Raw genomic sequence first — 25125 nt, 5'->3', positions numbered from 1 at the left:
TAGTTGTGCTTATGTTTTTATTTTTTTATTTTTTTAATATCATAATTTAATAAATAGTGACAAAATTAGCAGTAGATCGTTGCTATTAGGCTACTCTCTCTCTCTCTCTCTAGAGTCTAGACTAAAATTCTAACTGAAATGAAAGTTAGTTAGAAACAGTATGTGTCGGACTCGGGCCTAGTAATAGCCAAATTCGCAGCGCGGAAGACGTGGGGACTCAGACCGGGGGCTTGTTTCCAGCAGGTGACGACAGAGGGGTTGTATGAGGAGTGCGATTCCCAAACTAAACACAGAGGGAGAAGGCACTCTTATCACTAGGATGTGTATGGTTTGAACTGCGTGGGCAGGCAAGACAAGCAGCACAAGGATGGTAAGAGGGCATTTTATGATTGTTAACATATAATTACCCAATTTGTTTACTTGTACATTCTTACATTATACACTTCTACGTCAAAGGGTTAGCCTATCAAGCATTTGATGGGAATAATCCTGACTCATTGAACAGGGGGCCATTTTGCATCAGTGAAGCAAGCTAGCCTGAGAGCTAACTTACCTAGCTTGCTTACTACCTTAAATCTAGAAATACCGCTTATTCGCATCTATTGTAATGTTTAGAAATTCTGTCAAATGTTGCCAATGCATTTATTTAGCCCCATGGCTCGTTTATAACACGGACATTATAATTACGGTAGCTAGCTACGTAACTGGTGTTAGCTTAATAGCTAACGTTAGCCAACTTCGCTTTCTATCTCAAATCGTTTAGCTTAGCTAGCTAAGTAGCTAACAAGGTTAACTAGTTGGTAGCTACGTTACATTTTGGTCAGACAGATATATGCGAGCTGTGTTAAAATACCTGATTAGATATCTGATAGGTTTAAACCCAAATGCCTGTTTGGTGACAATTGCCTGTTTTCATTTCTCACTGTGTGACGGTACATTTGTATAATAAAAAAAACCCCGGCTTGTTGTCAAAAGGAAAGTATTCCTACACCGTCAGGCCATAACACGGTCATTCAGCTAGGTATTTCTAGTACGACAGCCGTTAGCATATTTAGCAAAAAATAACTAGGTTATCACATGAGGCTGTTTAGTTCTTCAGAATTGTAAACAAACAGTAGACACGACTTAACAGAGTGAAATCTATATTGTGATTATGATTCTCAAGATACATACGAGTCCCTGGTTCTGTTTCAGATTCAGGAGAAGAGTTAACGTTAGTTCCCTACGCAGGTTGTACAGCCACATTAGCTAGTATAGCCTTATGACTACTGGTGTAGGTTATGCAAAAATGCATCCCGTCAGTTGACCTATGGTTGTCACGGCCACCGCACAATACCGGTCATTGCTTTGTTTCGGATACTTATATGACCTGGGCAGCAGGGGCATTTGTTTAGGGGGCATCCCTTTTGTAATTATGATGGTGATCAAATGTATAGTTTTTGGCTAGATCTGGTAGCAAAGTTTTCTTTCCCCCTCACATTTTCTAAATGCCAATCAAACCCTAAACGTTGAGGAGTGGCCAGATATCTTTAGTATAGATATTTCAGGCCCACATGGTACACTGATACTCTGTTTAACAGTACTGCATCCTCATGACACTTTTTGGGTCATGTTTTAATGCAATGGTCAGATAGTCTACAGATTAGACCATGACAACTGAAAATGTAAACATTACATTAGGACCATGTTGAAAATAATATCCTTCGCATTGCTGCTTTGCTTTGTTCGTGTCTTGTTTTTCTTTGTGTTTTGTTTGTGTTTTGGCTCTTCTTCCTCTTTGACAGACCACCCTTAATCTTTTGTTGATAATGCCCTGATGTATTTTGGATACCACTAACAGAAGGAGACAGATGGCTGAATTTGTAAAGCTCAGGGTATAATAATACGATTACCTTCACCTATTCTGAGGTCAAGGGTAGCCATATAATGCATCATACAGTCATGTACTACAGGAGCCTAATTCCACAGCATTTGATCAAAACCAGGCTCATGAACTAACTACCCTACATGCTGTTAATTTATCTGGACTATTAGGTCGCAGAGTCTGGCCAAGACTGCTTGATCTTAATCAGATTAAATCTAGACTACTTGCAATGAAACACAGGAACTTTTCCCTATAGGATTTAAGCAGAGGCAGATAATTCCATCAGCAATAAACATGCCATTAGAACCTTCATCAGTATAGTAAGATGACCATGAACATACCATTAGAACCATCATCAGTATAGTAAGATGACCATGAACATACCATTAGAACCATCATCAGTATAGTAAGATATACCATTAGAACCATCATCATCAGTATAGTAATACCATTAGAACCGTTATCAGTATAGTAAGATATACCATTAGAACCATCATCAGTATAGTAATACTTTTAGAACCGTCATCAGTATAGTAAGATATACCATTTGAACCGTCATCAGTATAGTAAGATATACCATTAGAACCATCATCAGTATAGTAATACCATTAGAACCATCATCAGTGTAGTAATACCATTAGAACCATCATCAGTATAGTAAGATGGCCAGCAGCCTAAATAATAACATTGGTTTCCTGCGATGGGCAGGAGCCCTGACCCTTTTTTGCACAGTAGCCTGCAGGAAGCTAGTGTTGGTATGTTATGGCAAACTTCATAGGAATTTCCCCCTGTAGCCTACATATATGGGGACAGGGTTCTGAATAGCACCATGCTGATAGTGTTGAGTGAAGATCCAGCCCGCTGGCCGACTGCATCACTGTACAACTGGCCCTAAGCAGAGGTGAGACACCTCAGGGATTAAACCTCCAGGTAAAAGGCTAACGGCGAGATCCAGTCAGGCCCCATCTGCCTTGCACACACACACACACACACACACACACACATGCTGCATTACCTGTGTTGAGATTAACAGTCAGCATCCTGTGGCTAAAGCTCCTAAGTAAACAAGCTGCTGGTCCCCCCCTGAACTGTGTCACTCACACACGGCCTGTATGCTTGACCTGCTTGCTCAAGCTTCGTTCTCTTTGTGTCTTGCTTTCTTTGTTTGTGTTTGTCTCCTGGTTTGTTTGTTTGTTTGTGTTTGTCTCTTGGTTTGTTTGTTTGTGTTTGTCTCTTGGTTTGTTTGTTTTTGTTTGATTGTCAGTCTGTTTTCTGCAATGGTTGTTGTGGCACAGTCATTGTTTGCCATTGCAATCTTTGTTTTCCGTGGTACCATAGTGATGAAAGATACATTTGGAAATTATGTTTCGTTGTTAATTATTTAGTGACATTTGAATTAAGTCAAAGCAGTCCACCCAAATGTCAACATGGAAAAGTAACTGTAAATATCATGATGATTTTCACAGGCATACCGTCACTTCTTTACAGTTTGTCTTAAGTGTTAATGACTTGGTCCGGGCAGCTGTATAGCTTTCTATAAATAACAGTTGCAAAACCCAGTCCTGCTGGTCACGTGATCAGGTATCGGCTGCTGCCGCTCTCGCTCTATTTGAGACGCCGAGTCTCGTCACAGGCAAAAGCAACACACTAGCATGTACACAATGAAGGTCAAGGCCCATGAGCCATCACTAGGCCTGAGTTGAAAAGCCACACACTGTAAACATGAAGGTTAAGGCCCATGAGCCATCACTAGGCCTGAGTTAAAAAGCCACACACTGTAAACATGAAGGTTAAGGCCCATGAGCCATCACTAGTCTAGGCCTGAGTTGAAAGCCACACACTGTAAACATGAAGGTTAAGGCCCATGAGCCATCACTAGGCCTGAGCTGCAAAGCCAGACACTGTAAACATGACATGTGACATGTAAATCTAAGCCATGGTTTTCAGCAAGAAAGCTGGAGAGACTGGTTCTTACTGGCCAGTAAGAAATGGCCATGCTTGGATCATTGGGATGTGATCAATACCTTTTGTACTGTCTGTCCATGCTCACATTATGCATGCATGCAGCAAATATTGACCCTTTTCCTACTATTTGTAAAAAAAAGCTTAGTAATGACTCATGTGTCTTACAGATTACCTGGTGAATGAAGCATTGCTAACAGTAGCACTCAGAAGTCTTTCAGCTGCCTGAGCCACTCATTGGACCGTGACTGGAAGAACGGGGCAGGACAGTTTGATTCTCTTCAGAGGTTCCCTGGAAAACTTGATCCGGATGGGGGAGAGCGCCTGAGACACCGTCTTTGTCCCAAGGAACCGAGAGCAGCGGGCGGAGTAGGAGGAAGAGGAGGAGGAGGAGGAAGAGGAGGAAGAGGAGGACAGCGTGCCAGCAAGAGGAAGCATGACGTCCAACCGGGGCCAGAACCCCCACGGGCTGAAACAGATTGGACTGGACCAGATCTGGGATGACCTGCGGGCCGGCATCCAGCAGGTGTACACGCGGCAGAGCATGGCCAAGTCACGCTACATGGAGCTCTACACGTATCCTAGCAGGACACATCGCATGGGTCGTTTTGGGAAAGAATGAGAAAGAATGGGGTGGGGATTTGTCATCACATTTGTGTGCTTTGTTTTATCCATGTTTGCGCTGGTAAGTCCTGTTGTGGTTGAGAGTTTCGGCACAGCATTAAGCAGTGCTCGGAAGTGCAGGTAGCACAAGCAGTTTTGGATTCTCCAATGCCAAGAAGGCCCTACTCTGTTCTATCCACGGAAGGTTTGCAGTGTTTCCTCTAGGATTTTTTTAAGCAGTGGGGGCAGGCCTGTCCGAACCACACACACACCCCCCCACCGTCCCCCCGTCCCACAGAACTGACAACTGACACTTCGCTGCAACACAAACAATTATATGTATTCACCTCTATTCACACACAATGAGGCATTATTTTCAGTTGTGATTGAGCTGTATATTTGGAGAATCTACAACAGGTCTGCACAATGAATTTTGAAAGGCAACTGCGACTATTGTGCGTCTGCCCCATTTCTGATACCGTGGGGGAAGAAAATTAAACCGTGGGGGGCCGCCACTACCAAATCAACATAGAGGAAACACTGGTTTGCGGGGTTTAGATCTGGCCAGACTAACACCAAATTCAGGGGATTTCAGGAGAGCGCACTTCTACAGCCACAGTGTTATAGAGAGCCCACTTCTACAGCCACAGTGTGCTGGGTACTATAGAGAGAGCGCACTTCTACAGCCACAGTGTGCTGGGTACTATAGAGAGAGCGCACTTCTACAGCCACAGTGTGCTGGGTGTAAGAGAGAGAGCGCTCACTTGTAGAGGCTCAGTGTGCTGGGTGTTGGAGAGAGAGCGCTCACTTGTAGAGGCTCAGTGTGCTGGGTGTTAGAGAGAGAGCGCTCACTTGTAGAGGCTCAGTGTGCTGGGTGTTAGAGAGAGAGCGCTCACTTGTAGAGGCTCAGTGTGCTGGGTGCTACAGCAGTGTTCTAGAGAGAGCCCACTGCTACAGGCACTGCAGCGTTCCTCAGTGCAAGGTAAGCATCAGCACTCTGCCACCCACGCCTTGAGATGGGAAGAGCGAGGGAGAGAAGGGTGGAGAGAGAGAGAGAGCTGACTCATTCAGACAGTAAAGGTTAGCTGTCAGACAGTAGTGACGGAAAGCACATCTCCATGCCTGCGTGTCCTCCAGTGCCCTTGTGGGCTGTTGGCAGCGGGGGCACGGAGTGTTCATATGGCGCATCCCTGTCTAGCCTCTACTGAAACTTTGGCCCCTAATTTAAATGGCGATGGTGAAAGTTTAAAGTTTAACTAAAGCTGATTTAATAATGAGGCCAAATCTATTTCCTAATGTAATGCCGTGACTTAAGACCCCAAACGCAAACATTGCTTGGCCAGCTCAGTACTCGCATGGCACAGAAAAGCTTTAGTTCACGTCAGGACACTTTGCTCGTTGAGTGACTTGGCACTTTCAGCATTCAGGGCCTCGTGTAGTTCTTCACCCACATGGCTCACTACTGTGCAGGCAGAGGGCACTGCTGCAGGCTATAGGCACTTACATGGTAAAGGTTAACAATACAATTTTTGAAAGTGTTTTTGAACGTCATTCCCGTAGTTGATAATATGTTGCTCAGTTGTCTAGGGTCAGTAAATATTGGAGCTTTAGTCAGAACGGACAGCAGTTTTTGCACAGGTATTTGTGTATGTGTGATGCAGTTGAGTGCCCCTCTGTGGTATCTATCATAAAGAGCTCCTCTCCTCTCTGGTCCAAGAGAGAGGCGTATCTATCATACAGAGCACTTCCTCTGTCTCTCTCCCACAGCGGCAGCATGACGGCTAGGATTTCACCCACTCACCCCACCACAGGCGTAATTAAACACTTTTGGGGGTGAACACAGAGAGAGAGAGATGGAGATCTAGAAGGTCTCGGACAGTTGCCTCAGACTCGTGAGTTCAGCATTTGAGCTCAAAAATGCTCCTCACAACAGTTTTATCAGCGAGGGACATTTTTCATGCTGATGCTCCTTTCTTGTGGGCAGCTGGGGCAGAGGGATGGGAAGTTCAGCTGGGCTGCATTCAGCACCGAGGGCTGGACACAGCAGTGATACAGCAGTGATACAAGACACCAAGAAAAACAACTGCAAAGAGATTTTCCAGGAACTGTTGTGTTGTGCAAGTCAGAGAGGATGATTTCACACCACAGTGACTAGTACATGAACAACAACACTAGCTGAATTTAGCTCAACACTTTGTAAACACACAGGCTAATATAAGACCTGATGATCCATCTACATGCATACACCACTATAGTCTATATTTTGTTCAGCACCTATACATAGGTCCTGTTGGTAGGTAGTCTGAGGGGATAAGATGGCTCCGCAGAGCCTGGGGCAGTGGCTCAGTAGGCAGGTAGCACAGGCCGTGTACGTGAGCAGGGGCACTGCAGCTCTGGACGAGGGCCAGGTCTGGCAGGATGCCAGGTCAGCATCTCGCTCACTCGGACCCAGTCAGGCCGAACTGCAACAATTCTGTTGTGTCACCGCAACTGACTGGACGCTCACGCAAGCGCTGTGCCCTGTTCGTTTTTTAGACAAGCTTTTGTGGCGTACTTTGCAAAGCCAGAGGAAGGGGTTGGATGTGGAGTCGGGATTTGTTGAGTATGTCTCATAAACACGGGTATGCCCAGACTGGTGGAACTTTGTCATTTACAGTCGAGTCAGAATCCTTTTTAGTAGTTGTGTTCCATTTTTGTTATTCCTTGTAAATTGATGTTTGGGTCATCTGGATGGCTGCATTTCATTCCATATGTTTGTTTTGGTAGACGTAGAGAAGTCCTCTCTGTTCAAGCCCTTGTTGTCTTGTTTGCCACCATCATTCACCTTTGCCTTAACCACACGCATCAGGCATGTTTACAATTACTGCACAAGTGTCCACCAGTCCAGCCAGGCCCGCGGCGCTGGCGTCCCTGCCTCCAAGCCCTCCAAGAAGACCCCCACTCCCGGAGGAGCTCAGTTTGTGGGGCTGGAGCTCTACAAGCGGCTGAAGGAGTTCCTGAAGAACTATCTGACAAACCTACTCAAGGTGCTGCTCCGTACTCGGTCCTCTGTGCTCAGTATTCTTTACTTAGTATTCAGTATTCTGTGCTCAGTATTCTGTACTCAGTACTCTGTGCTCAGTATTCTTTACTTAGTATTCAGTACTCTGTACTCAGTACTCTGTACTCAGTATACTTACTCAAGGTACTGCTCCATACTCTGTACTATACATGAAATAGATCCACAGATCCAAGGCAATGCTCCCTCCCCCACAACCAACCCTATTCACATCCAACCTAAAATTTAATTTCTGCTTTCGTCAAAAAGGGAAATTATAAGACTGGTTTCCCATACATGGATTAAGCCTATTTCTTGAAAAAAGCTTTTGGTCTAGAACAAGGCTCAATCCATGCTTTCGATACTGGTCAGTTCTGTTTTGAAAGTAAATATAAAAGTACTGCCGCTTAACGGTCCTTTGCATTAAAGATGGAGCTTCTTGAGCTGCTCCCAAGTTGTCCCGTGCCAAACGCAGTCCCCTCACCCTCCTCTCCTCTCCTCTCCTCGCCTCCCTCAGGACGGGGAAGACCTGATGGACGAGAGTGTGCTGAAGTTCTACACGCAGCAGTGGGAGGACTACCGCTTCTCCAGCAAAGTGCTCAACGGCATCTGCGCCTACCTCAACAGACACTGGGTGCGTCGCGAGTGTGACGAGGGTCGCAAGGGCATCTACGAGATCTACTCGGTGAGTCGGACACACGCTTCACGCTGGCCCCGGTTTTGCTCCTCTGGGCTTCTGTTTCGGTCACTTCTGTTCTTGATTTACTGTTAATGTCATAGGGTTCTTGGGTGAAATGAAATGACCTGAAATGGGTGCTGTGTTTGACAGAGCGAGAGTGTGCCCTGAGTATAATGTGTTAATAGCAGTGCTGTGCGCAGGAGAGCCTCTGCTGATAGAGAGCTGTGCACAGGAGAGTCCAGTCACTTTGATTTATTCTGTTCTTTTATCTTTTTAGCTTGCGTTGGTGACGTGGAGAGATTGTTTATTCAGACCCTTGAACAAGCAGGTATGTTTTCGTCTTAATAGAATACTACAATAAAAGGCCTATTTCTTTGTGTCCCCTAATCACATGTGTGCATGAATTGCACCAGTCCTGTAATGGGTTGTTACTGTAACCAGTGTAAGAGCTTATTCTTGATTTCATCCACAGGTGACCAACGCCGTGTTGAAACTTATTGAGAAAGAACGTAATGGCGAGACCATCAACACTCGACTCATCAGTGGCGTCGTCCAGTCTTACGGTGAGGGCACCAGGCGTGAGGGCTTTTCAGAGCCCGACTGTGCTCTTCCTGTCATTCCACTCATTTAGGAGAGGGGGACACTCAGGGCACTGAGCCGGCTGTAATTGCTGTTGTTTCTAAGCGGGCGATGCCTCCTTCAAAACCATGGTGGAATCTGTGCCAGTTGAGCTGCCGTGTAACAGTGTGGTTGCTCTCTTGCAGTGGAGCTGGGCCTGAATGAAGACGACGCCTTTGCGAAGGGGCCCACACTATCCGTGTACAAAGAGTACTTTGAGAGCCAGTTCCTGGCAGACACGGAGCGCTTCTACACAAGGGAAAGCACAGAGTTCCTGCAACAAAACCCTGTCACCGAATACATGAAAAAGGTTAGTGTGCTGGAGCCCATGGAGGCCTAATGGCCCAGTGTTATCAGAGAGGCCCAGCCGTTTTGGTTTTGTCTGCGAGGGGAGGCTTTTGAATATGATCCAGCTCCATTGCACCAATCCCCATTTAACAAGGAGTAGTCCACTGTGTCATAGATGTCTAGTTTGTTTATATTTTGAATTGGTTGAAAGAAATGAATAGAGTTTGAATCATACAAACACAGCACTTCATTGTTGATGCCTAAAGCATGACGTGAGCCCACAGTGGCTGCCCATGAGAGTGCAAAGACATGACATATTTCTGAACATTATTGTGACTACAGAAAGACTGATGGGCCTCCAGATTAGTTCAACATTAGTTCTGTAATAACCATAACAGAACTTGATTTTTTTTATGGAATTGAAATTTTACGGTTATAATTACGAGATATTACAACATTATATGAATGTTGAATTGACCTGTGTGTATGCGCTTGTGCGTGTGTGTGCGTGTGTGTGCGTGTGTGTGTGTGTGCGAACGTACGCAGGCTGAGACAAGGCTGCTGGATGAGCAGCGGCGTGTGCAGGTGTACCTCCACGAGAGCACACAGGATGAGCTGGCACGCAAATGTGAGCAGGTGCTCATTGAGAAACACCTGGAAATCTTCCACACGGAGTTCCAGAACCTTCTGGATGCCGACAAGAACGAAGGTTATTATATTACTATTATAATCATGAGTCAGTGGTCAGTTAGAGTTTTGTGAAGCTTGGTCTGTGTGTTTGAAGAGGTTCACTGAGTTGTTCTCCTATTTGCCCTCGTTCAGATCTGGGTCGCATGTACAACCTTGTGTCTCGCATCACGGATGGCCTGGGCGAGCTGAAGAAACTTCTGGAAACGCACATCCACAACCAGGGCCTCGCCGCCATCGAGAAATGTGGGGACGCAGCCCTCAACGTGAGTAACGAACGTCCAAGACGAGGGGTTTCAGCCTCCCACTGGACCCACTGGAATTCTATTGCTGGTCATACCTGACCGTGCGTTAAATATAATGTAGTCTGACCATGCGTTAAATATAATGTAGTTTAGTATCTGACCGTGCGTTAAATAAAACATAGTTTAGTACCTGACCATGCATTAAATATAATGTAGTTTAGTACCTGACCATGTGTTAAATATAATGTAGTCTGACCATGCATTAAATATAATGTAGTTTAGTACCTGACCATGCGTTAAATATAATGTAGTCTGACCATGCATTAAATATAATGTAGTTTAGTACCTGACCATGCGTTAAATATAATGTAGTCTGGCCATGCGTTAAATATAATGTAGTCTGACCATGCGTTAAATATAATGTAGTTTAGTACCTGACCATGCGTTAAATATAATGTAGTCTGACCATGCATTAAATATAATGTAGTTTAGTACCTGACCATGCGTTAAATATAATGTAGTTTAGTACCTGACCATCCGTTAAATATAATGTAGTCTGACCATGCATTAAATATAATGTAGTTTAGTACCTGACCATGCGTTAAATATAATGTAGTCTGACCACGCGTTAAATATAATGTAGTTTAGTGTCTGACCATGCGTTAAATATAACATAGTTTACTACCTGACCTTGCATTAAATATAATGTAGTTTAGTACCTGACCGTGCGTTAAATATAACATAGTTTAGTTTTACTGTGAGAATCACTGAATTGGACGGTGCGTGGCATGCACTCAGAGAGTGCAGTAAGGGAGCTTTCAATGGCCATGTTGTCAGGCTCAAATGGCCAGATAGACGCTCCTTATGTGGCCTTTGTGGACTATGAGTTTGTCCTTTTGCCTCAGGCTAACAACAGGGCTGCACATTAGCCTTTTTTGCTCATAGCACTGGTGCTACAGACGTTGATAGTTTTGTAGCACAATCCACAGAATCTCTAGCATCGGTATGTAGTTACGAACACCTCATGTGTGTGCTACACTCTAGAAAACATTTTAAATAAGGTGTCCCCTGCGCTAAGCTGCTAAATCATTCATAGCACAGACTGATTCTTGTGTAGCATGTGCTGTATACGTATATGGGATATCTTGGTGATCCTGGCTCAATTTATCCGTGATCCAGTTGCACAAAAGTGGGATAGGGGCAGCAGGATATGTTATGGTATGTTACCATGGCGATTTATTCTGTGGCGCTAGCCTGCTCCAGACCAGGCTAAATTCCAGGATCTATTTAATCTCAGTCAGCAGTCACCACAAACGGAAACCAATAGTTATTCCACTGCCCACTACACATTGTTATCACATATACCTAGACCCACTGTCATTATTTAAACTTTTGTGATCATTAATTAACTCTTACATACTCGCCATTCCCGACCTGTCATGCGACAATGTGATGTCACGGGAGTGCCTAACCATTTCGTATAGTGGTCGTGGCACTAGTTGCAATATTCTCCTAAACAGAGGTGTTGCTGTTTGTTGCTGTTGTGAAAAGGCTATCGCTACCTACTTTACAGCGTAGAAGAAGCAATGAAGCCGCTCTAGATATGTCTAGTTGCCATGGTGAATCAGTGAATCTGTGATCGGTGGCGGGGTCTATTTGAGGGAGCCGTGAGCACGCACTTATCCAGGATGGGTTTCACCTGGCTTGATGAATCCGTGTCTGCTCATCCTGGCTTGCTCGTTGTGCAACCAATTAAGCCTGTACGCTCTTGTTTTGGATTCATTGAGCGCAGCTCAGTAACTTATCCCGGATGTCTTAATTCTGCTTTCGTGCAATAGGCCCCTGGTAGCAGCCAGCGAGTTGAACTGTTTTGAACATGTGTCTGCAACAAACACCTTCCCAGTCTGCCTTTGTAATGTCATGTAAATCTACCTGTTTTGATTCCTCTTGGCGGAGACGTTCTGTGGTAAATATGTGTTCACTGAAGGTTATATGATATTGCTACAGTTGCCTTGGCCTGCATGGCTGGTGCATGTTAGACCTTTGAACCAGCAGTAAAACCAGTGCAGAATTCCAGCCAAGTGAACACTGAAGGTCTCCGGCAGCTCTGTTGTGCTGTGGAAACAGGTGGTGATGGTAGCGCACGGTGACAACAGGAAGACGCCTAGATTAGCATTCTGAGATCCAGCTGATGTAATTATAGAGAGCACAGAGAAGCACTGCCTCCTCAGGAGCCTGAGAAGAAAGCCAGCCCTGGAATGAGCTTTAATCATTCAGCCAGCCCTGGAATGAGCTTTAATCATAAAGCCAACCCTGGAGTGAGCTTTAGTTATTCATGCCTCCAGTCTGGCTGCATTAAACAGAATACTACAGTTCCTAACCATCTGTAGATGTGACGTTCAGAATACTACAGTTCCTAACCTCATCTGTAGATGTAACGTTCAGTGTGCGACGCCTGTTATTGTATTATATACCTGACAAAACCTGGCGCGTTGTGTGTTGGTGTAACTAATCTCTTAGTATGTGAAATGAGATCTGTGTGAGCTTCATCTGTCTTTTGTCCTTCATCACACAGGATCCCAAAATGTATGTGCAAACAATATTGGACGTGCACAAGAAATACAACGCCCTGGTGATGTCAGCGTTTAACAATGATGCAGGCTTTGTGGCAGCACTCGACAAGGTAAGATGCGGACATTGTTGCCCTCTATCCCATAACCAGTTAGTCTAACAATGTGTAGATCAACATCAGTACTGTAACCTCTTTCTGTCATTGCCCCCCCTCTCTCTCCCTCTCTTTCTCTCTCTCTCTCTCCCTCTCTCTCTATCCCTCTATCTCTCACTCTCACTCTCTCCCTCTATCTCTCTCTCTCCCTCTCCTCGCTCTCTCTCTCTCTATCTCTCTCGCCCTCTCCCTCTCTCTCCTTCTATCTCTCTCTCTCTCTCTCTATCCCTGACAGGCGTGTGGGAGGTTCATTAATAACAATGCTGTTACCAGGATGGCTCAGTCCTCCAGTAAATCTCCAGAGCTGCTGGCCAGATACTGTGACTCCCTGCTCAAGAAGAGGTTGGTCATCAGCACATTAGGACACCACACGGTGCTGCTCACTCTAAGGCTCTGTTTAGACGACAACGATGCAACCGGTGATGTTTTTCTGCGTTTGACCCAGTCATTTAGACGCAAACGGAGGTTTTATCCCCGCAAACAGAGTTGATCTTTTCGGGCTGATCTTTTTTTTGGGAAAACTCTGTTTATTCGTTTGCATCTAAAGAGGTAGAAACAGAGATTTATGTGACAAGGCGGAGAATTTTTGTCAGTTCAAAAGAGAAAGAGAAAGTGATTCGTTGCTGTTGATATTTTCGGGATTCTGATTGGCTAACATGGGCTTGAGCTTCTCGTTACACTGCCACGTACAGGTTTGGCATGCTCTTGAAGGCATATACCCGGGTTAGTGTAAAGGATAACTTTTCTGGAAACTGACAGGTGTGAACAATGTTATTTTTGAAAACGGAGAGGGTGAAATGTCCGTTTATGAAAATAGCCAGCAATGTGTAAACGCAGCAAAAATATGGGCATGGGAAAATGGGGAGTGGCCAGGGAATATGGGATGCTAGCTAACTGTCCCAAATGACACCCTGTGATCTCAGCCTATTCTGCGGGAGCTGCTGTGTGAATACTGTCATTCACTACAGATACAGGAAGAGAGGATTGATTTGTCCAACGCCACACAATGCATCCTAAGAAGAGCTTAATTAGCAGGTGTCATTCTCAGCACTCCATAATCCGTAACTCAACTGTAAGGGCTCACTCCTCTGTTAAAATGGTCTTCTTGATATTTTTGGTGTTCAACAAAGCTCTCACATGACTCATGACTTCACAAAATGTCATTCTCTTTGTGTGATTGACTAGTTCTATAAGCATGACTGCAGTGTGTGAGTCGTAGTGCGCGTGTTTGCACTGAGAACCAGACATACCACTCTCGCGAACCACAAGCAAACGTGGCAGAACCGTCCTTTAAAGATTTGGAGCGTCCACCATCGCCTGCTCTCTAGTTTTGAATGTATGGGCTAAGGTCAGCAGTACGCTTTCTTGGATGAAGGATGGAGTTGTCCCTCTTCTCCTCCCCCTGGGGGTCTTCCTTCCTGGAGTTGAATTACATTTTCCATATGGTAGTCTGATGTAATGGATCTCATTTTCCATATGGTAGTCTGACCATTACAGGTGAGACTGTGAGGAGTTCCATAGAGCACATCCTTCCTAGGCCATGATTTGCTGTTGAGTCGTGGTATACCCTGGCCAACCACCAAGTTGAGATTAAACTCTGACCTTGACCGAATCCCTCTCCAAATGGATCTTCTATGTGGTCACTAAGCATTAAGGTTATGATGAGCTATGGGCCAGCAAGGTTTTACTCAAGGGCCTCACAAGCAGTTCTTAGGAGCTCTGCCTTTAAGCCCAGTGCATAGAGATCAGACCAGTTAGGAGCTCTACCTTTAAACCCAGTGCATAGAGATCAGATCAGGTAGGAGCTCTACCTTTAAGCCAGGGGTCTCAAACTCCCGGCCCGCGGGCCTCCGGCCCAATTCTGGCATGCGACGTATGTAAAAATAATAATGTAATTGCGACAAACAACGATACTGATTAAAATAGACGATAGATCCAAGTACAGTGACATCTCATTTGTAGGCTACTCTCCTCCACTATTTGCTAGACATCCAGAGCTTGATTCAAACCCAAAATCGCTGCACAAAGTTTTCAGGAAATACTTGTATTACACGCGAGAAACACGAAGACGTGCATTTGTAATGACTCGATGCAGGCCATAGTTTTGCACAAATTGAAGCAAAAATAGGCCTACACCAAATGTTGAAAGAAGTCTTAGGTAGGCTATGTTATTCACCTATTCTGATTCTGAAGGAGAATATCCTTTTGGAGATTATGATCGATCGTCTATTGACAGTGATAGTCACGGTGCGTCTGTGAATGGAGGTGCGTCTTTACGTGTATACGACGGTGTCCACTAAGCATAGGCTACCATGCTTATTTCGACCCTCTGCCCAACATAGCTCGGAGGTTGCAGTGGTAATCGTGATGACAGTGTCCGTAATGGACGTGGTACAGACAGCAGAGCTAGTAGAAGGGCTCTTAAGAACTACAGGGCCTGAAGAACTACAAAGTCACCCTCGATAGGAACTGATTTGACCAGGTTTATTGTAGGCCTTGTGGTTATAGGCCAGTAATAGTACCATCTACCATACTATTGTTGGTATAGGCCTACATCTTAGGTGTTTTCTTGTTAATTTGTTATTTGGGTAATATGACAAAAAAGAAAGTAAACCTGCTCAAATATGTTCATCCAGTATTTACTGAAAGGTGCATAATTTGAGGTGCTTGCCATCCAGTGGCAAATTAGATGGGTAAATGTACCCCCTTCATAAACTTTTGTTTATACTTATCTTTATTATAATAAAGATAAGTATAAACAAAAGATAATAAAGATTTTTACATTTACAGTAGGACTTTATCTCTGACCACTTTCAAGCCATGGCCTTTTGAATTTTTGATATAAAAATCCAATGGTGTTGCTTTCTTAACCCTGACGCCTATTGCCAGGTTTAAAAAAGTTATGAGAGGAAAATATTTTTATTTGGTGTGAAACACACACATAGGCCTACCTGTTTTTATGCTTTTTTGTTTGTTTTTTGTTTGTATTAATATTTATTTGATCATTATTTTATTTAGAAGCTACAAGGTTGCTAGCACAGGTGTCTAAAAATAGATAAAAAATACTTGCACTTTCTGTTTGTAGTTTTGTGTTTTAAAATACAGTATTTGAAAAAAAACATTGCATTTTAGGAAATAGCCGTTCTTTTTTGTATTATTCTTTAACACTGATGTGGCCCTCCAATCAGATGACATTGGCAGAAGTGGCCCCCAGCTCATTTGAGTGATGGTGTGGTGAGCTTTGGGGTGGGAACAAAAACCCTGGTGAACTTTTAGTGCTGCACTATCGAGAGCGTCTTGACTGGATGCATCACAGTGTGGCTGGAGAATCTGTCTGCTCACAATCTCAAAGTGTTGTCAAGGACTGTCAGGACTGAAATTGAAATTGAACAGGATGGATCATACTAACAAGAAATGATTTTTACTCCTGCAGCTCTAAGAATCCTGAGGAGGCTGAACTGGAGGACACGCTGAACCAAGTGGTGAGTGAGGACTGTCCTGATTGGCTGATTTATTGATTGACTGACAGACTGACTGTCCTGATTGGCTGATTGATTGACAGACTGATTGACTGTCTTTATTTGAGTTCTTTGATAGACATCATATCGAGGTCTTTTTCATATGCATATTCTTGCAGACTTCTCAGGATCCGAAACACAGTAAAGCTACAAAGCTCATTTCCATCATAGCGAGGGTGCACAACACATCAGAATTGAACTCCAATCCAACAACATAGATGGACATAAATGTATCTGCCGAATGGACACGATTAACACAACCACAAAGCAAAGCATGTGTCTGTTCACCCAGTCTGTCATTTCCGCTAACTAAAAGTGGGCCGCTCTGCTCCCAGATGGTGGTGTTCAAGTACATCGAGGACAAAGACGTGTTCCAGAAGTTCTACGCTAAGATGCTGGCCAAGCGCCTTGTGCACCAGAACAGCGCCAGCGACGACGCGGAGGCCAGCATGATCTCCAAACTAAAGGTGCGCCCTCTCGGACATCATCAAGCACTGGGAACCATATACTATGGCCTCTACTGTGACTTCTAATACTGAAACATATGTGTGTGTGTGTGTCTTTTTTAAAAAAAATAATGTATCAATAAATGATATCGTCGGGTCAGTTGGCAGTTGACCAAATCCAGTCCTAGACAAACCGTTTATTTCAATGGATATTGTCATTGAACTTCTGTTATAGTCTTGGTAGGCGTTAACCCATGCCCAAGGAAACCATAGTTACCACCATAGTGTAACACATAGTGTAAAGGGTCATTCACACCAAGAACCATAACGATAACTAACCATAACGATAAAAGCGTCCACACTGAACAACGATAAACAAAGTCTGTCCTTGTGTTAATGAGTGACGGCTAAAATTTGATGGGTTCTGATTGGCTATTAGCTTTTTATCGTTCTTAAAATCGCTCTGAAAGTGATCCCCAACGATATCGTTCTTCATGTCGTTATCATTATAGTTTATGTGTGAACGTCGTCATTCATATTAACAAGAACGATATTTGTTTATAGTTCGCTTCGCAGCCCTCTATCGGCTATAACAGCACTATGTAACTTTGCCAGATCGGGTAGCGGATCTGTAGTTCGATGGAATGAGACAAAAGAAACTAAAATTTGACTTGCATCTGATGTCGCAATACATCATATTATCGTTATTGTTCTTGGTGTGAATGACCCTTTACACCTCTAACGCCTTTGTGTTTGTGTATGTTTGTTTGTGTTTTATTGATATTTTATGATTATTACACTGTGCTGGTGACCGGCCTGGATATCTCGGATACTGCTTTGACTTTGCCCTTTTGTCTGTTTACAGCAAGCGTGTGGCTTTGAGTACACGTCCAAGCTGCAGCGCATGTTCCAGGACATCGGAGTCAGCAAAGACCTCAATGAGCAGTTTAAGAAGCATCTGACAAACTCGGAGCCGCTTGACTGTGAGCACCTCACTCATCACAAATACAAACACAAAACGCTTCCCTCAAATCATCTGTCTGGAGACATTTAAAGACACCCTTTTTATGACTGAAATGAGCCTTGAGGCGTCTTGCATGCTAGAAAAATGTCAACCACTGAAAAAAACACAAGCATTCCTACAATTTTGAAAGTCAACAGACAGACATGGCAGTTTCAGCAGTTCCTCATGCCAACAGTTAGGTTATACAGTAGAACAGTTTTCTTTTGCCTAACCAGGAGAGAAGAGCATTTCCTCCATCTTTTGAGTGACCCCTGGTCTGGATGATCATGTGACTCCCTGTTGTATTGTATATTATCTATATTGTCCATCCTGCGAGAGTGTTGCCATCAGCCAGAACCAAACTCCTTGTGTGCGCTAACTGACTTGGCCAAATGAACCTGACTGTGATCAACCTGAATCTGTTTTGTGTTGCAGTGGACTTCAGCATCCAGGTGCTCAGCTCCGGCTCCTGGCCTTTCCAGCAGTCCTGCACTTTCGCTTTACCGTCCGAGGTGAGCTCAACCGCCAACTGACCACCACCTCTCCGTCACCGCCGTCATTGTGTCCCCTGGCGTTTCAGACGCTCTCTCCGATCCCCTCTTTGGGTTCATCCGTACTGATGTTGTTTTGCTCTCACTTGCAGCTGGAGCGAAGTTACCAAAGATTCACAGCCTTCTACGCCAGCCGACACAGCGGGCGCAAGCTGACCTGGCTCTACCACCTGTCTAAGGGGGAGCTGGTCACCAACTGCTTCAAGAACAGATACACCCTGCAGGTGAGTCGGCCTTCTTCTCGGCCCTTGCAGACGACTTGGCAAATATGTTTTCTCTGAACAGTTCCATCTGAGCGATTTATTGTAAACATACTATTTCCATGGTAACCCTAGTGTACCACCATAGTGTACCACATATTATTACACGGCTCTTCACAAGGCTAGTAGAACGCTCCATTGGCTTGAATGGGATTTCCCCTGTCGGGACTTATTTTCCCAATAATGACCGGCGTTCTATACATTATCCCTTACATAATGATTATGTTTATGAATAATGATTTATTGTAAACATACTATTTCCACGGTAACCCTTTGTGCCGCTCTCCTGTATGTTTGCAGAGAACTACCTCCTAAAACTGTTTGCCATAAGTTCTCTGTGAACGTTTGCGGGCACTCGCAAGCGTTGGTCGGTGTTGGTGAATGTGAATGCACGTCTGATGCGGCTAGTCCTTTAACGCAAGCGTTGGTCAGTGTTGGTGATGCGTCTGATGCGGCTAGTCCTTTAACGCTCCCCTCCTGCTCCTCCCCTCAGGCCTCCACATTCCAAATGGCCCTCCTCCTGCAGTTCAACACAGAGGACACCTATACCGTCCAGCAGCTCACCGACAGCACACAAATCAAAACGGTCAGTTCCTCTCAAGCCATGACGACACATTGACATTTACCCATTTATTGGCCGATGCTCTTATCCAAAGCGAAGGATAAGTGCGGAATACCAATCAATCTTCAGTGTAGTAGGAGACCAGGAAAACATACCCTCACTGTCAATACTCACATTGGATGCAGACTTCTTTTTTTATCTTTGTCTAATTTTCTTCCTAGTTTCAGTTGCTGTAAACAACAATTATTTACATAAAATATAAATACGATTTTAATGCAGTGTAAGTTTTGCCTGTGAACGTAAAGGTAATCATATCTTGTCTTAAAGCAATACCAAAGAGTTTTTTGTATCTTAAAATAATGTTTCCGAAATCGTTTCAGTGGTTTATCAACTCATAACAGGGTGAACAGCACTTTCTGCATTCGCTTCGCAGCCCTCTATCGGCTATAACCGCACTATGTAAGTTTGCCAGATCGGGTAGCGGATCTGTAGTTCGATGGAATGAGACATAAGAAACTACAAATTTGACTTGCATCTGATGTTGCAATATATCATACTTTCATAAAATCATGCAACATACAAGGATTAAAGTTCTCCGTCATAGGACGGATTTCCGTCAATTTGATTTTAGAAATGTCATATTTGAGATCGATGCAGATCCGATGAGAAAAAAAATAGGAGGGAGGGGGGGACTGTCACCTTTGCTTTTCCTTTTTTAAGGCAACTACAAATATTAGGTAAATGTTTAAAGACCTAATAGTGTTCTTGAGAACTTTCTGTGTCTCAATAAGTGACCGCTCAAGAAGATAGCCTACGTCAGCCATGAGTTTCGCTTTGTACTTGTCTCGGGCGTTTGCTTAAAAAAAAGAACACGTATGGAGGACTATAACGGTCTAAAAGTTGGATTATAGTGACACAATCGAGACAGCTGATGAGGTTGGCCAATCCGTTTAACTTTTTTGGATATGATATTGTGAGCTCTATGTGCGAATTCGGAGGCTGTGTTCTTTCCGTGCATCAATGTAGACACTTACTATCGCGAACTCTTGTCAGGGGAGGTCATTCATTTTGGGTGTCACCTATGACTTGAACAGATAGCCTGCTATGCCACCCGATATAGGCTACTATTATTGTTACAGTTTTTAATCAATGCAACTAACATTATGTGTAAAGCGACGCAATATAAACCGTAGCCTATGCAATTTATTATCCCGTCTGTTATGACATACAACAATGTTTTTCACAATTTGCGACAGAAGGTTTTGACTGAGCGTGTCGAGTAAGGGGGTCAGTCGTGTTTGTGACGCACATACAGCCTTGTAGCCTATTTTGCTTAGGCCTCACTTTTAACGACAGTAGGTTGTGAGTGTATGTTGACAAAAAATAACCATACAATTAAAATAGTCAACTTAAAACTTTGCTATAAAATATTATTAATTTATAGCACAAAAACATAACCAGTAGGCCTACCAGAACCTCGCATATTAGCGTCATGATTTGTGTGCGTCTATTTGGCAAGGCCACTAGCTGTCATGGATGCGTTGTTGCTAAAGGAAGGCAGGTGTCAAAAGTTAAAAAATAAATGCAGATGGGCAGCTGTTGGAAACGGGGGAGAACTAACAAGCCATGGTGTAAAGAAATTAAAGTGCCAGGGGTTTGCTTTTGCGCGGTTCGCTGCAAGAAAATTGTTTATGGATGCAATAGGAAAACTTTTTAGCACGCCACCAATCAGAAGACCGCCATAAGGTTAACGTTCGTGCACTTCAGGACATCTTCCCTACCTGGTGCAACTAGCCACCACGACAGAGGTAGGTTACGTTTATCTATGTCTGACCGTTTTTACGTTTAGAAAGTAGGCTACGCATGTTCTTTCATAGCGCAACACGACCTGTCCTTAACCATATCGCAACCTCTTGTCAACCTTATACAATCTGTTGCTGAAGACAAAAGCGCCGTCTCTTGTCGTTATCAAATGCGCAGACCTCCTGCATGAGCACACACAGTATTGCTGCTCATTGGAAAACTGAGTTGTCTGTAAAACTCAAAATTACCATGTTTTCATTATGCGGATGAGGCAACAAATGGAAATATGAACAATATCTAGAATGTTCTGATTCGTTACTTTGATGAGGAAATGGGAAGTCTTGCAAACTTGATTTTATAGATTTTACATGGTGTTGAATTGCATATTAACAAGAAAAAAATCTCCCCTTTAAACACTTTTGGCCTGAAGTAATTAAATAAGAGTGTGTTAAAGCCTTTCTACAATATTGCTGCAGTAGAAAAGAACAGCGATGGCTAATCAGCAATGGTCAGGGATGGTACTAAAATATATTTTTGTTCATCTGGAAAACTCAATCTCAATCAAGAACACTCTCAATTCGCCTTATTCACATGGCGGCCATTGGCGGCTAAAACGAGGCTACAGGGTACACAAACCATAGGATTGTTATGTTCTATGCATTCACCTGTAGGTGGCATTAATTATATAGTAAGTGTACCCTGTAGCCTCGTTTTGGTTTAAACAATGGCCGCTGTGTGAATAAGGCGAATACTCCCTTTACTTTGCTGTTTGCATCTTTTTGTAGGCTACATTAAAAACCAATAGGTCGCGACCGCAAAAGGGGTGCTACCTATAGGTAGATATGAACAACGTATGACTTATGGCCTGAAAAAAGTTCAGTCAAACGATTTTTTTTCACTTTAATCCCTGAACATATTCTACCTTGTCTGTGGACATCGTTATTTGCAAAGCCGGTGCTGGATAAACAAATCGCGTGCGTGCGACAAAGGAAAAGTGCTTTGGTGTTACTTTAATGCTTGTCCTTGTTCTTCACCAGTCTAGTAATGTGCAAACAGTGACGCCACAATCACACCAGAATCACAGCTGTCTTGTCCTTTCACCCCACAGGACATTTTGGTGCAAGTTTTGCAAATCCTCCTCAAGTCCAAATTGCTGGTGAGTCTATGGCATGGAGCCTGCAGTGTGCAATTTGTCCACTAGAGGGTTTCTTGGATTCTGTTTGGCCTTTTGGTCTGTTCTTCCCTGGTGAACCAATTTGGTGTGCTTTTTTTACCAGGTCCTGGAGGATGAGTGTGCCAACGTGGATGAGATGGACTTCAAGCCTGACACTGTGATTAAACTGTTTCTGGGATACAAGAAGTAAGTCAAATGTTAAGTGCTTAAAGAGAAACTTGCCGGTTGGAAGCCCCTATAAAGCATAGTGTAGATCAGCGCTTCCCAAACTCTTTTTCCAGCGTACCACCACCTACTGTACATCCTGACTCGGCTTGCGTATCCCCCACCATCCGACACATAAAAACATAAGACATTCTATTGACGCTTTCCAGGCATCCTGTTTAATTAGCCACCCTACATAACAAATAACCAAATCAAAATGTGCAACTGGTCTATGAGCTCTCACACTGAAAAAAAAACAGTGTGGAGAACAACATTATGAAACACAAAGAACAAAGAGAACATAGGCTTAAGATTGTAAAAAAAATACTTTTTAACACCTTTCCGACATTGTCCTTTTTATCCCGCATGCCCCCTAGTGGCAGCTCGTACCAGTTTGGGAATCCCTGTTGTACAAGATGAATGAACTAAATTATCAGAAAGAAAAAATATATATTTATTTTTGCGGTGAGAATGTGCAGGACTGAGCAGTGGTTATATTTGGTACACCTAGTTCTGAATACGGTCAATACTCGGAATATTAATGTCCGTGTAAATGTTTTGTGACCGATGAGGCGGTGAAGTCACCTTTAGGCTACCTGCACAAAACACACCAGGAGAGGCATATTTAGGAGCCTTCTTAAAATGGGTACACTTTCTTCTGAATTACTGTCCGTAGGTTTTGTAAAACATTAATTCGTACATATACATTTTCAAAAAGACATTTTCAGACGAGATGAAGTATAAATTCTTTTGAAATCAACCTGCAAATTGCTCTTTAACTGCTGTACTGTCTATAATGCTACAACAAAAGTTTTCTGTTGTGTATGTAGAAATGTAGTTTGATAACTAATGAAACATGAGTACTGAACGGTCAATCTGTGTGTGTAGCAAAAAGCTGCGTGTGAACATCAACGTCCCCATGAAGACTGAGCAGAAGCAGGAACAGGAGACCACTCACAAGAACATCGAGGAGGACCGCAAACTCCTCATCCAGGTAAACCACTGCTCCCACTCACACACTGATTAGGTGCATTCTTGAGTAATTTCAGATAGACACAGGAGAGGTGTTTTGATTCCTAGTGTTATAGGTAGGGCATTTCCCACAGCAGCTAGCCTATGTACCATCAAAAACCAAATCACCAACAAAGCAACTTTTGTGGGGGGGGAAAACATCACCAACAGGGCAACCTTGGAAAGCATTTCACAGGGTTTTTCGAGCAGGCACCTTCCTTCACCTGTGTTTTGTTGAATTGGGCCCACTCCACCTCCAGAAGGCTCAACAGGTGTCTGGTGAATGAGCAGAATAAAAAACAGAATGTGTACATTGGTCTGTTCTTGAATGCATTTGTGTATGGGTGTTAAACGGATATTGTGGGCCTTCCGTATCTATTTTTTGTTTTCAACACATTATTTTGAAAAGCTTTCATTTCCTGCCAGGCCTTTTTTTTCCATAAATTCCTAGGGTTAATCATTTCTGAGAAGTGCTTTCCCATTCCGAAAGACATGGGAGTTTTCAGAGGTCTGCAATTTTCCATTTTCTTTGTGTGTGTAGGCTGCTATCGTCCGAATCATGAAGATGAGAAAGCTTCTCAAGCACCAGCAGCTCCTGGCAGAGGTGCTGAATCAGCTGTCCTCGCGCTTCAAGCCCCGGGTCCCCGTCATCAAGGGAAGCCCCCCCCCCCCCCCACATGCCTCAAACACACTGTACAGGGTAAGCCAGCCCCCCCCCCCCCCCCCTCAAACACACTGTACAGGGTAAGCCCCCCCCCCCCACGCCTCAAACACACTGTACAGGGTAAGCCCCCCCCACATGCCTCAAACACACTGTACAGGGTAAGCCCCCCCCCCACGCCTCAAACACACTGTACAGGGTAAACCCCCCCCCCCCCCCCCACATGCCTCAAACACACTGTACAGGAAACTACTGTGAATCGATGAGAGAAATCTGCCCTCTCCACACTGACAATATTATGTTGCAGTAAGACAAACATTGGTGTTTAGCTACCGTGAGACCTATTGTCCTGCCTCTATTTTAAACACTTATTAACTGTTTATTGATTGTGATGTTGCAGTACAGTAACGCATGCTTGTTTGTGACCCCCTTTTCCAGAAATGCATCGATATCTTAATCGAGAAGGAGTATCTGGAGCGCGTTGACGGGGAAAAGGACACCTACAGCTACTTGGCCTAAAGTTTTTTGGTTTTGTTTTTCAGTTAAGTTTTCAAGGGAAAAAACAATTTCCTGGTGACTTTTTTTTTTTGTTCGATGTTGCAAGGAATGTGTGCACAGGTGAGGGACATCTGATCTATGGAGGACTTGCGTTTGGAAATCCTAACCGCTGCTGTTGACGTTCACGGAGCAGCAGCCAAGCTGGGCCTCCCTTTAAGGTAAAGAGGTTTGGGGCCGGGGGTGAATCCTGCCAGCCTAACCCCCCCTGCAGCCTCTCTCCCCCCAACCCTCCCTCCCTCACGAACTGCTCAGGACTACCACACACACCAGTCGCTCATCTGTACATATGAACGTGGACCCCTGTACCCTCCCACACACACACACCTTTACAATCTGAAACCCATGTGCTGGGGTTGCATGCTACTGCCCATCAGTGAAAGGAAATTTAAAAAAAGAAAAAAAAGCAGGCTGAATTGGGAAGTGAAGCGGCCGTGTTCTAGAACTGTTCACGACCGTCGAGTCTGCCGCAGCAGCCATGGCAAGTGGGAAGACATGCAAATGAAGAAAAAAAAGAACGTTGTAAAAATGCGTTTTTGCAGCACTTTTGAGTCTGATTTAGGCTGTTAGAAAACCGTAACCTGAATTTGTTAACTGCTCCAAGAAACCCCATTTGTATAGTGTGGTTAATTTTTTATGTGTTAAATAATAAAGAAAAACTTTCTGTAG

The 25125-nt window shown here is 44.0% G+C and overlaps 1 protein-coding gene across 1 annotated transcript; it reads left to right on the top strand.

Annotated features, from left to right (window-relative positions):
- On the top strand, positions 1 to 25124 carry cul1b (cullin 1b). The gene is made up of 22 exons (XM_076290118.1): positions 1 to 370; positions 3997 to 4402; positions 7278 to 7455; positions 7984 to 8151; positions 8423 to 8473; positions 8618 to 8708; positions 8910 to 9073; positions 9598 to 9760; positions 9874 to 10004; positions 12559 to 12666; positions 12944 to 13050; positions 16142 to 16190; positions 16562 to 16693; positions 17538 to 17655; positions 18111 to 18187; positions 18319 to 18450; positions 18980 to 19072; positions 21960 to 22007; positions 22129 to 22211; positions 23118 to 23223; positions 23782 to 23895; positions 24340 to 25124. Exons 2-22 carry the CDS (start codon positions 4263 to 4265, stop codon positions 24418 to 24420), a joined length of 2334 nt encoding a protein of 777 aa, XP_076146233.1. The 5' UTR covers positions 1 to 370; positions 3997 to 4262; the 3' UTR covers positions 24421 to 25124.
- The last annotated feature ends 1 nt before the right edge of the window (position 25125 follows it).

The sequence above is a fragment of the Alosa pseudoharengus genome, unplaced genomic scaffold (genome assembly GCF_046254945.1).
Source record: "Alosa pseudoharengus isolate Yale_2024_CS ecotype anadromous, Long Island Sound unplaced genomic scaffold, YU_APseudo_1.1 YU_APseudo_1.1_scf_18, whole genome shotgun sequence".
Classification (NCBI taxonomy): Eukaryota; Metazoa; Chordata; class Actinopteri; order Clupeiformes; family Clupeidae; genus Alosa; species Alosa pseudoharengus.
The sequence above is the reverse complement of the archived record's forward strand: the minus strand, read 5'-3'. Positions and strand labels throughout refer to the sequence as shown.